Source organism: Aspergillus alliaceus, assembly GCF_009176365.1.
Source record: "Aspergillus alliaceus strain CBS 536.65 unplaced genomic scaffold BDW43scaffold_4, whole genome shotgun sequence".
Lineage (NCBI taxonomy): Eukaryota > Fungi > Ascomycota > Eurotiomycetes > Eurotiales > Aspergillaceae > Aspergillus > Aspergillus alliaceus.
In genome coordinates this window covers 118,895-131,812 of record NW_022474687.1, presented here as the reverse complement: position 1 = coordinate 131,812, position 12,918 = coordinate 118,895, and the positions used below count along the sequence as shown (strand labels likewise).

The 12,918-nt window shown below is 47.6% G+C and overlaps 3 protein-coding genes across 3 annotated transcripts; 2 read left to right on the top strand and 1 right to left on the bottom strand.

Annotated features, from left to right (window-relative positions):
- Positions 1-2,163: 2,163 nt before the first annotated feature.
- BDW43DRAFT_321106 (uncharacterized protein) lies at positions 2,164-5,702 on the top strand (the record flags this gene model as incomplete). Its single annotated transcript, XM_032049259.1, has 4 exons — positions 2,164-2,517; positions 2,576-2,830; positions 2,882-3,657; positions 4,940-5,702. 4 exons carry the CDS (start codon positions 2,164-2,166, stop codon positions 5,700-5,702), a joined length of 2,148 nt encoding a protein of 715 aa, XP_031904751.1.
- Positions 5,703-7,516: 1,814 nt separating this feature from the next.
- BDW43DRAFT_306613 (type III PLP-dependent enzyme) lies at positions 7,517-8,977 on the bottom strand (the record flags this gene model as incomplete). Its single annotated transcript, XM_032046064.1, has 4 exons — positions 7,517-7,659; positions 7,721-8,260; positions 8,337-8,732; positions 8,791-8,977. 4 exons carry the CDS (start codon positions 8,975-8,977, stop codon positions 7,517-7,519), a joined length of 1,266 nt encoding a protein of 421 aa, XP_031904750.1.
- Positions 8,978-9,983: 1,006 nt separating this feature from the next.
- BDW43DRAFT_306612 (uncharacterized protein) lies at positions 9,984-11,500 on the top strand (the record flags this gene model as incomplete). Its single annotated transcript, XM_032046063.1, has 3 exons — positions 9,984-10,165; positions 10,224-10,457; positions 10,528-11,500. 3 exons carry the CDS (start codon positions 9,984-9,986, stop codon positions 11,498-11,500), a joined length of 1,389 nt encoding a protein of 462 aa, XP_031904749.1.
- Positions 11,501-12,918: the final 1,418 nt, after the last annotated feature.

Genomic DNA, 12,918 nt, shown 5'->3' with positions numbered 1-12,918 from the left:
ATGTAACGTGGCTACTTGTAGCTTTGATCCGCAGGTCCCTGGCCCAACCAAACCACTCAACTGGGCCTGGATACGGACTCTCCTGATGTATTATTAGACTACTTATTCTTGTATCGCCGTTTCTATCCCATTTTTAGTCTTGTCTTCTGCGTTACTCTTTTTGCAGTTTCTTCCCTGCTCTCCTCTCTTCTCTCGTACCTTTTGTTTTATTTTTTTTTTATTATTCCTTTTTCTCCCTTCCCCCTAACCTCTCCTCTCGTAATATTCATCATAAGAAAAAGAAGTGAAGGAAACCCGCAGAAGGCGGGAAGAAGACAGGTATCGAAATCTCAGATCCTCCGCTTGCGTCATCCAGGTGACACACGTTAAGTAGTATCATCGTTAAACATTGTGTCATTGTCTCCATTCTGCAAAAGATATACCGGCCAGTGGGGTGATACGGCCGGCAAGCGCTTAGGTGTTAGTGACAAGATAGCTCTGGATAGTAGGAAGGAAAAATAATAAGGATTCTGATGAGAATAAGCTCTACATAGTGCCTTAAGATATATTCTCAGTCCGCTGGTTATGCTTGACGGCTGTGAACTCACTAGAAGCATGAGTGATAGACTTGGTAAGTAACTCAGTTCTTTTACTTACTACAATCTCACCTCTCTATCCGTAGCCCGTAGTCAATACCACAGTAATGGATGAATGTTATTAACTACAGTGGGGAGATAATCTAAACCACCAAAAACTACGTCGGTATCCTTGAAGAATTACATGTCGGATGGATATACTGTATTAGAGACCCAGAGTCTTCAAGGTGGGTCTTGTCTACTGGAATACATAGCCACCTTTGTGTACCCTGAGACCCTCCCCAAATCATCAAACGGAGTGAGTATCGAGATCTTGGTACTTTCTAGCCAATCGGCGGGTTCGGCTGTATCTCGGAACTCTTTTCCGTGATGGTTGGCAATCTGGTCCTAAGTAGACAGTAGACCCTGTCCTGATATCTCTCAGTCTAACGAAACGAGAGCCTGTAAAGTCAAGAAAATCGAGAGGCCATGAGAATAAGTCCAAGGTATGGGGAACGGGGGTACCTCTCCACTTCAAGGTGCTAACCATGATGCTAACTACCAAAGAATTACAGACTTCGAAAAAGACATGTACCCTGATGGGACGTGTTCGTCAACCGATCAACAGCCGATGTTGCCCGTACATGCTAGCTGACTATTCCACATTGCATTCTTGGTGCGCAGGTCGTCCCTTTTGCCCGAGGGAGGTGCTTGTACGCGTATAGCTGCATCAATGCTTTTTGGTAGCTGACTAGCGCAGCGCAACATGACTAAATGCTTGCAAGTGACGGCGCAGTTGATCCTGTCTTGCCACGGATCTTCTCGAACTGAAAATTTTATCAAAGTGACGGGACACTCAGCTCCACATTCAACACGGCTAGATTTCGCTGCAACCTTCTCCACCTGAACAAATTAGCGCCAAACTGGAGCTTTGTAGTGGTAACAACATGTCCACTACCAATAACACTAGCAGTAGTAGCTAGGCTAGGGGGATGCTCCACGTAAATAAGTTCCAGTCTAGTGTGCACATTGGTGGGGTTTATCTTGTTAATTCAATAGTCAATGTTGCCGTAGTGTAACCCTACCCTGACCCCCATCCATGCCCACTTTTATGCATAGTCAGGATCCTTAGCCGTACCTATTGAACAGGATTATTCAATATCTGGCAGTCCCTGGATGTGTGGAATTAAAGGGAATTTTGCCCCTCGCATTTCGGACTAAAATTGTGACGAGCTGAGACTCTGTTTTATGATAATTCCGAACTGTGGCCACAGTCAGTGCGGGGAATTGTGAGCTGAACATAGTATTCAGCTGTACGATGGGTACAGGGATTCGTAGCAGTAATACTAAAAAAAAAAAAAAAAGCCAACTGAAAAGAAAAGAGAAAAATGAGGGCGGCAAAGTAGGAGCCAGAAATATACAGGCTGATTTTACGGCTGATTTTACACCCATGGTCGACTATTAGCATTCTTCTAGAGCTTACCTCCCTACTGGAATCAAATATCGAATTAGTGATCCTCTATCTGTTATTCAATTGATACTTTCGATATTTGAGGTCTAGTAAGCACTCCGCTACTGGATATTCAATCTAAAATCCCATCTGCACGCAATGAAGCTACCCACCCCCCAACCGCTCCAACAGGTACACGTCTCCCTCAATACAGGAGACTATGAGCCTGTAGCAACTTACGACTCCAAGAAGGCAACATATCTTCAAGACCAGGAGGCCATTCAAGAAAGCCTCACGCGATTATGCTCTGCCAACTCGTGGCATAAAAGCTCCCGAGCGGCGTGTTCCCCCCGACCGGTTCTCGTCAGTGCAGAACATCAACGACAATGGAGAGAGCTTCATGAAGCTCTGGTCCTTGCCATAACCGATATTGTTGAACGATGGTGGGCGGACCCCGCCGCACGGTTTGCAGAGCGTATGCCTTTGGAGCCGGAAGAAGAAGAACTACTTCGTGTATGTTGTTTCTATTATACACTATTGCGACTATGTCACTAACAGTCCACTGTATTAGTGGATTGACAGTCAGGTTCCTGACAGCCTTCCTCCTTACCGGGAATGTCGAGGTTCATGGAGGCCAGATTTCCTAGTAGAGGAAGACAGCAGCGGAGAGAGCCCTGTGCCTGTGGAAAACTTCCGCATCAGTGAGATCAACGCACGGTTTTCATTCAATGGGCTTATGTATGCGGCCTCTGGACAACAGGCATTTCATGAAATGGGTATCTGTGGTGGAAGGAATGGCCTGGTAGGCGGTACTGATCCTGCAAATGTAAGTCATGCGCCTTTAGAACCTCGGACTTGATTAGTTAACAGGGCATAGATGATCGACGGCCTTTTTAATCTCTTTCAGCCGAGTCTTCCGCTGCACCTGCTCAAAGGTGCGGAGGCGGGTATCGATATCCACATGGTAGTAGACTTTCTCCAGCGTCATTTAGGTATCACCCCTCGATTCATTACGCCCGCCGATCTGAGGCTACTGCCGGATCCTGAGTCAAAGGGTGGCTACAAGCTCTGTTGTGTGGCTGAACGCCCGGAAAGCGTGAACACCACAGCCCCACCTTCTCCGTTAATTTATCATGGCGGAGAGATCTTGGAAGAAATTCAGCAGGTCGGTCTCGAGCTCCACCAGCGAGAGTTTCATGCCTTACAGCCAGAAATGCTGCGCCAAATCAGTCTCAGATGCTTTAACGATATGCGTACCATTCTCCTTGTTCATGATAAGAGAATGCTCGGTATTGTCAAGCAGGAGCTTGATTCTCTAGTGGCAAGGAACATTCTCTCGCCCGCACAGGCGAAAACCCTCGACAGGGGCATCCCGGACACAATCCTTCCGGGTTCACTGGAACTTCACCAGCTGATCGGGCATTCCAAGGAGCTGCCGGAGCTAAAGAACGAGTATCTCCTGAAACCTATCCGCAGTGGGAAAGGTGATGGAATTGTATTTGGGGAAGACTTGAGTTCGACTGAATGGGTTGCAAGACTACAGCAATTGAGGGCCTCCCAATTGTCTGCTGGTGGTGGCACCTGTATTATTCAACGCAAAGTCAATCAGATACTTTACGACGTGGTATTGCGACCAACAGGTGCGAAAACTAGGTATTCCCTCGTTGGGACTTATCACTCAATCAATGGCCAGTTCCTTGGGGTTGGCGTGTGGCGTAGTGGTCCAGATCGAATCTGCGCTATCAGCCATGGGGGTGCTTGGACGTGTTCTGTTATGCGTGACGTCTAGGTAATACGTATACATGGCATCTCTTTTATATAGTCTGTTTCTTAACTAATTATATTCTATACAATTATCCGTACGGCACATTAGTATCGTGGCTTCCACAGAGTTCGCAGTAACTGTAGATTCGAGAACTACAATTGCACATAATATCCAATATAGGCGGAGATGTTCGCAACATTTGACTGGCTCTAATCGGCACATCGCAATGCGCGAACAACAGCAAAGTGAGTCCAATTCAAATTACTGTGATGGCAGGCTGGAATCCCCTAAACTCCGCAATAAGTTTGGCGTGTGATTGTCCATCAAAAAGCCTTCAGTTGCCTCATACATTCAGCTAAGTGGAGGCCGGAAGCTGGGGTGACTGGTAAGCGCTGCCCTGTCAAATACCATGCAGTACCAGATCATCACAGCAACATATGCAAGGTAGGATTTGGAACTACCGGGGATTCAGCTGCACATGCATAGCGTTTAGCTCCTGACTAAGTGGCGATCGACTAGTGCAAAATGTTCAGATAGTTTTGTTCAGCTCATGGATATGGCCGTGGGTCCGCTAATAGGTGGTGTCATATTGGTACGTTACAGGAGATGGCTATTTCATGTTGCTTTTCGTTATATGTTGCCATTTACGAGCAGGTGTACAGTACAGTATTGGCATCTTACGACTGTATCTCGAGGGCGCCGTGTGGGTAGTCTTGGGATAAGGAGAGCTAGGTCTGCATTTCAGCTCATTCCCGCCAATTTGCCCCGCTGAACTGAGTTGAACTGGCTATGGTCCCAGTATATAGCGGCCGACATACTGCCATGCTTTAACAACCCCTTCCTCACTCGATAATTCATCCACTAAGTCAAACGGGGAGGCGGCCACCTTGTTATTAATATTCCCACGCCCTCTGACCAGGACTTTAGTCGGAAGACTATCTCCGGACCAAATTTTGTCCTTATTAAAATTCACCTGGGGGACTATATCCCTCGAAAGCATGCAGCAATTCGTACGCAACGTCAGGCCCAGCAGGGTGTTGGACTTGGCTACCCGTAAGTCAAACACTCCCTAAGCCCTGAGTGCGACAAAAAGCCCTAATGCATCACAGAGACACCTCGTGCGGTACCGCATTTAATAGCAAGTGATATCAGCTGTGCATCACGCCCAAGCCACATTACAGAGGTTTCCAACTCTCTCCGGAAAAGTGGCATCCTCAAAGTCAGCCTACAGTTCAAAGATGACAACAGCCACTATCTCAAAAATCTCATCCTCGGTCTCCACAAATACCATGGACATGGACTACCCATTACCCATAGCGCATCACGCGGTTGGTTCTGGGATATTCGCCCGAATAGCACGACCTTCCAAACCCCCACACATCAAGCTCGATCTGAGACGATGCAGGAGTTCCCTTGGCATACCGACTGCAGCTATGAGGAGGCACCGCCGAGGTACTTTGCGTTACAGGTACTGCGGGAAGACCGCTGTGGTGGCGGTACACTCTCTGTCATGAACGTGGGGAAGCTCAGCTCGTTGCTTTCTCCGACTACCTGCGCCGCACTGCTGCGGCCCGAGTTTCGCATTGATGTGCCTCCAGAGTTTGTGAAAAGTGACGCCAAGAGGCAGATTATTGGTAGCTTACTAGCGTCTGACGTGAGTGGGGTTCCCAGTATGGTTCGCTTTCGCGAAGATATAGTGACCCCTTTGAGTATCGGGGCTGCTGCTGCGCTAGCGGAGTTAAAAAGCTGCTTGCTGGGTCTAGAAGTACAATCCGAGACGCTCCATCTCACTCCGGCATGTTTACCTCAGGGTTCGGTGGTGCTCATGGATAACTGCCGATGGCTTCATGCCCGGAACGAAGTTAGGGACCCTGCGCGCCATTTACGTAGGGTCCGTTGGGATCCGAGAGCTTTTTCTTCAATTTGTATTTAGCGTTTTGTTGTTTGTCTATAAGAACTATCTTGGATGAGGGACTATGACAAGTAGGGTCATGGCTGTCAGCGTTATGCATGGCACTACTATTACTCATTTGGTGACTAAAATATTAACGCTAGAGGCCAGCGCCATCAACTAGCTTAAGGCAATGGCTCCAGCAGTGCATTTATCTAAATCGGCTACGCCGCTGTCGGTTTCCGTGACAAATATAGACCGTCGATGAATCCACACTCGTATATGCCAAAGCATTTAACCGCAAGTAACAGCCAATGCCTGGTATTGATGTATTGATGCATTATGTTTTTCTCACGAAACATCACAAAGTCAAATTCATACTAAGCTTTATCACGGTTTTTAGGTAGACGCTTTACTTTCGTCCAGCTGAAACCCACAGTCAGCCACAGTTTTCTACTGCCATCCCCCTTTTGCGAGTTACTTAGATCTCACCCCCCCCCCCCCCCACAAAGTCCATCTATAACTAATCCCGCAGCTCGTCTGGATGTACCACATAGGCGACACGATGGACATGGAGTCCGCTCATAACGTAAGAGAAAAGGACAGCCCAGGGTCCGCTACGGTACAATAGCCAATCGGATGAATATGGAAGAAACGTGCAATTCTATTGTATCATAGGCTTTGCGTTGTACAGAAGAAATTGGCCATCCACCTCGAGTGGGGTGCAGCTGAAGGGCTGGTTAGCATTTCACGGGTTGAAATCTCTGCATTCAAGAATTTCAAATTTGGCTGCCAAAATGAGACAGTAAAGGATCCACTTCAGAGTGGCCTCTTCGAGCGTTCTGCCTCTTGTAACCACTTGCGCAGGGGAATCCTAGCGTTAAGATGTCCGAGGAATTTTTATGCGTGGGCTGACAGTAAGCAGACTACTGTTATCAAGCATAAATGATCACTCTTCAGTTGGCTTTCGTTTGCCCCCTTTTCCGATCGCCAGATCTAATGATACCTCGGAAGTTAACTTTTTCAGCTACGACCCCACCATAATCGACAGAGCTAATAGATCGAACTGAGCCAAATATACAAAGATCTTCTCCGTCCTCCATCTACGAACCTAACCCCAGTCCTTAAACAGGCAGGCCCACGTTCCACTACGTAGCGCATGATGCTATACCGAAATAATTGCCAGTGCAATATAATTTTAAAATATTCCACAGTGCTTTACCGTACACTTCCAAAACCCTTGAAAGGGGAGTAGTTTTCAAAGGGTTTCAGCTCCGATATTATTCTTGCATGGAAAATTCGACGCTAATATGCTTGGCAGCGTCAAATATTATCCGATATGGAATATAGCCAAGATGCAAATGACACGCATCCCCTCTTATCACGTGCTTTTAGTTTGTTTCTATTCGTGTACACCGTAAGATCCCGTACCAATTGGAGCGAAAGAGGCTCAGGGGAAACTCCCCCGAGCCCACCCGAACCTATGGTAGGCAGCGCCAAGCTCCGGGCCGTGCCACTGGCATCGTGCGGCTTGCCCAATGGTGTGCCATGTTCCAGTTTGGTTAGATTGAGCAGTGAGCAAGCTCCGGTTAGTACCAATTATTAGGAAGATCCCTCGGCATTGCTTTCAGTGAATAGGACTGTACTCTGCACGGATTAGTGAACCCTAATGCAATAACTATCGACCCCCCACCACTCAGGAGGGAAAATAGCTGAAGATCCTCGACGGAGGTTCCTAAATGAAGAAGGAACGAAATATGTATATACAGAACCTTAGCCTACTAGGATAGAACCTAACACAGGGAGGAGTACAGAGAGGGTTGCTTGTCATGTCGATGGATCTATGTGTGTGGTATCTATAAAAGAGCTTCTGACCTGGACCGTTTTGTACCATCCGTAACCTCTCTATCGGGTCTCAGTGGAACATGGTCATCAACATATATAACATCGTAGTGATTTGAGAACCCATTGAACTGAGTAGAAGTGGCCACCGTGTATGCTGTAATCCCGTTGTGTCAATTCGCACCCTTTTGCAAACATAGACTAAGCAGCGAACTCACCTCCCATGTTGTCAAATTTCAACCAATCCCCCACCTTTACCTCACACGCCATCATAGCTTCTTTGGCAATACAGTCAAATCCATCGCATGTTGGACCCCAAACAGAATACCGATGCGCCCCAACCTCTCTCTCTGAATCATGCTCCATCCCCTGTCGGATAAGTGTAGGAGTATAAACCTCATTCTCCATAATAGCATTCATGAAACATCCGTATATCCCATCATTTAAGTATAGCATGTCGGCCTTCGTTGAGCGATCCTGTCCAATTTGCTTCCGGCGCGAAGTCGCCTTACATGCCATAGTATAGAAGCTCCGCGCGTAGTAGCGGCCAGGCTCGGCCATCAACTGAGTTGATTTCGGGAATTCCTTGTCGATAACTCGTTGCAGTGTCGCGGCCATTGCTTCAAAGTTAGAGTCTTGGAACCCGCCTCCGATGTCTAGGAGGCGCATTTTAAACCCAAGCTGCTTGCCTTGCTGGAATACCCGTTTCGCGTTTTCTACAGCTGTGACAAAGGCCTCTGAGTTTGATGCTCCGGATCCTGTGGTTATCAGCATCCTGTAGAGGAGGTCGTACGAGCCAACCACGAAATGAGCGGAGGGTGTCCCAATACATACCGATATGAAAGCTAACTCCCTCTACCGTTAGCCCTAGGTCCCTTGCTCTCAGAAGCAACGCCTTGGTTGTATCTAGTGGCGCTCCGAACTTGTTCCCAAGAGAAACAAGAGCGGTATCATCGTCGGCATATATACGGAGTAGTAACCGTAAACTGGGAGCATTGGCCTTTATCTTCTCCAGTTCATCGACGTTGTCAAATGTCGTGCGCGGCACGCCTCGCCTGGCGGCCATCTGCAATGCGGACACTGCTTTGCACGGATGAGCGAAGATGACCCTTGATGGATCGCCCCCTAAGTCAAGGACAAGTTTCATCTCTCCCCATGAGGCGCAATCGAAGCCGACGCCTAACCTCGCGAGATAGCGAAGAAGCCGTACGTCAGAATTACATTTTACGGCTATGCATTTTCTTAGTTCTTTCTATCAGAAGCATTTTATATAGTATGAGAGACTGACCGTAGAATGGTGTAACGTTGGGGAGGCATCTGAGCCAGCGTTGGTGTTGCTCAAAAATGCGACTTGTATCAGCAACCAAGAACGGTAGGTCATGGCGAATATCAGCAGGATTTTTATTCAACTCCCGAATTCGGTCGCTAATGAGACTATCTATTAGGCTGTCAGAGCCTATGTCCGTCACTAACATCTTGAGATGGAATAGGTAATGAACGTAGGTAACATGCTATAGCTCAAGCTTCTACTGCCACATATATATACTAGAGGCATTTGCCTTTACGATGCTCATGAATTGCCTGTATGCGGTATGAGTTCTAGCTGAAATCCCTCAGGCCGCTTCAGCTTCAGCACCCGCGACATTAAGAACGCAATAATACAACATAACCTCTACGAGCTGCGGAACGACTCAGCTTCACATCGAGCTAGTTCCCGCGTCGATCTGAGTTACCTTTCGATCTGCAGGGAGCTTCCAGTGGGTAAACCTATGGCGAATTCACATTAGGTAAATGTATCCCCTAGGGCCACGCCACTATGCAGAATGCAGCATGCACGATGCCAGTAAGAATGGGATATTCCACTAGCGGTCAGCACCGATCCGCCACTCGCAGGATCCTAATTTATTCAGTCCGAACCAAGCCTCCAAGCAGCCATACCCGCCAGATCCCATTCAGCTGGGCTATCATTACAAGTTCAAGGTCTGGGTGTACCTCTAAATCGAGTCAGAAGAGTGCATCTACCAGCCCCACCCACGACGCTACTGCACTTTAGGGTCCAATGTATTGATCTGTTTAATTACACTTACCATTCAATACAAATATTGTCAACCAATGTCATGAACTAATTAGCGTATTTCTAGCGAGCTTGAGACATATATGCCAGCTGCAGGTATGTCGCCGTATTTCCAGCACACCCGCATGGCATACTATGTCCAGCCTTAATGCTCGTGCGTCGTATTGCTTTCAGCTGGGCGTGGACCTGTTTATTTGATTCGGTTTTACATATTCAATGGCCAGAAGACCCTGTCAAATGGGTCCGCGGCCTTCAGTATCGTGGCAAAGCTCAAAGTGTTTCAATTGCATATATAAGAACGTAGAACGCGCCATAATTATAAATGTGTTGTAGCTCTTTTCACCCCTTTAGGAAAGTTTGATATAATCACAATTGATACCCTTTTTGCTTGTTTCCTCCCTTGCATGATGACTCCGCCAGCATTTTCCCTCACGGAAGTTCTCGCCGTCTCCAAGATACACCCCTTCTATAACCCCGATATTCAATACCCTCCGAATCCCGAAACGATTGAGTCAGCAGTCGAATTGGCGGAAAAGAAATCAACGGAAATTGACCTCAGTTCGGTGCCCCTAGTCAGCAAGAAAGACCTGTAAGCCCTTGCACCGCCATATACTCCACCAGCTGCCACTGACAACACCCTAATCCAGTTACAAAGTCATTGCGCGGCTTACAGACGACACGAGTCCGCAAAATGAGTACCGGCGCAGTTCATACGTCAGCATCACGGGCGGGGGCTCTGGTGGGCTTCCGCTGATGTTTGTGACCGACACGCAAGAAAATCGCAATCATCGAGCAGCTTTTGGCGAGTTCTTGAGAACTTGCAGAGTGGTCGAGCCTCATGATTGGATTCTCACGACCCATGCGTCCGGCTACTTTTACCGGTATGCTATCCGGTCTGAGGGATATTTCGAACGGCATGAAATACCCGAATTTTCTCTAACTGGTGTATAGGTCGCTCGATCTTTTGAGTGAGATTTTGGAAAATGCCGGCGCAACCGTTCTCAGTGCCGGGAATTTTATGACGCCTGCTGAAGTGGTCCGTGCTCTGGCACATTACCATGTCAATGTCTTGACCGGTGATGGTAGTCAAGTTATTCAGGTCGTTCACTATATTTCCACGCTGCCCGAGGAGAAAAGGAAGGCAATTAAGCTGAACAAGGTCATCTATACCTCTGAACCGCTCACTGAGACGCAAAAGAGTCACATCGCGGCCACCTTGGGCCCGGTGAAGATATGTTCGATTTGGGGAAGTGCAGAGGCAGGACCGTGTGCCATAAGTCACCCTGACCTTATCGCCCAGGAGCGTCCAGCTGGCACTACGGACTTCGTCTTTGACACTCGAAGCGTCATAATTGAGATCCTTCCGCCATCCGCCTCGGACGGCGATTCCCCCTCGGGTGGAAGGTCCGTACCAGATGGGGAAGAAGGGATCATTGTCCAGACCTCCCTGCAACGTCGTCGGAACCCGCTTGTTCGCTATATCACAGGTGATATCGGGTCCCTACACCCACTACCGGAATCCGCCCGGTCGATCATTCCTGAGACTGAATTCGAGCATCTTCGCGTTCTCCGCTTTCGCGGCCGCGACCGTCGTTTCAGTTTCAAGTGGTTTGGCATGTACTTTGAGTTCGAGAATATCGTAGCTCTTATGCAGACGGAGAAATCTGGAATATTGCAATGGCAGGTTATCATAGCCTCGCTGGAGTCGTCTCCGCAGACGAAACTGGAGATTCGTCTGCTCCGTGAGGCGGATGGTGAACATATCATGCCCAGGGAGGAGCTTGTCAAGATGTTGGAGACTTTCTTTTTTGTTCTGGCGGAGAATAGCCATCTGTTCCAGATTACTTTCCTGGATAATTTGGCGGGCTTTGAAAAGAGCAGTACGGGGAACAAAGTCATGAAGTTCGTAGATAAATTGCACTGATTCGACTATGTTGAGGTAGTCTGAATAAATACCCTAAGTGACATCAGATGACAAGAGGTCGGTGTTCGGTAATCGCGATGACTACCCTTTAGACCACAATTCGAGCTACCTCTTAACATATACACATGGAATTGTATGTATCTTTTAGATTGAGTAAACTCAACATTGATAAATTGATAACTGTAGGTCCAAGAGAGAAACATACTTATGAAAATCTCTTGTATGCTACGAGCAAGGCCTGGGTTAAATACAAATCATGCTGATAGAGAGGTAACAGAAGGAGACAAGCGATGTCGAGAAACTAATCTAACCTATCATTGAACTAGCCATCGAACCTCTGGAGTAAATTATCACTAGGAAGGATGAAGCTCTTCAGGCACACGAGCCCATGTAACGACTTCCAGCGATCCAAAATAGACTTCTCTCGAACCAAGGGTCAACTGCGCCATCGCACAGTTAACAATAGCGAGGAGCGCCTATCTGAGCCACTATTATACCGCCCATGTCTTAGTCTACCATTGTATTGGTAGGCTATTATCAATTCTTGCATATAGGCATCAGCTCTCCCACAATTCCCTATTCAGTTTATGAAAAGCTCATACAACGTCGTGAGTGATCGATAGACGACATATGACTAAAACCTATATATGAGGAAGTGGTAATGTTGATGATTCACTCCACCTATATACTACTGCCTTTCTGTGGGATCAGGACACCTGCTAAGTCCTTACCGCGTAACCCAATTTGTTCTTTTTTCCGTGTTTCACTCTTCATTGATAAAGTAGAGTACCTAAAGAGTACCTAATGCATTGCACATCATCTTCCTTTGTTTATGATATCTGAATATGTGCGGGCCAATCCATATGACAGAAGACTTGAAAGCCCAGATGCCAATAATTCTGCTCAGCCCCGAAATACGCTCTGGATCCTTCGTCCTCACCATCCCTTTTCCATCCTTGTTTAACTATCAGGACGAACAGGTAGTGGTCTAAGTAGTCGGAGTCGAGTTTTCTCAACGCCGCGCAATTCCTCCATGAGGGGTTAGAGGTGGAGTCGACTCTGAACCCCGCGAGGAAGACGTGGCCTTGATCGTAAACCCTCATATCTCCCTGAATCTACAAGCTCGATCATCTGCCGTCCATGGACGTCCAAGGTAATTACCATGGGGTCAATCGCCGATATTACCTGTGATGAGGCCATCGTCTACGCGAACTAGATGCACGCACGGGACGACTTACAACATAGAGAGCGACAGCTAGCGCTTGATGCTCCTACGAAGGCAACTCCGTCTTTGTTGGAGTCCCAAGCGGATAACAAATTTTGTCAAGTTCTCGCTGCGGGTCGTCATGCACTCAGCAAGGACTTAGGCCTCGAACCCGGTCATAGCTTTTATTCGGTCATGCCGGCTGCCAATAAAA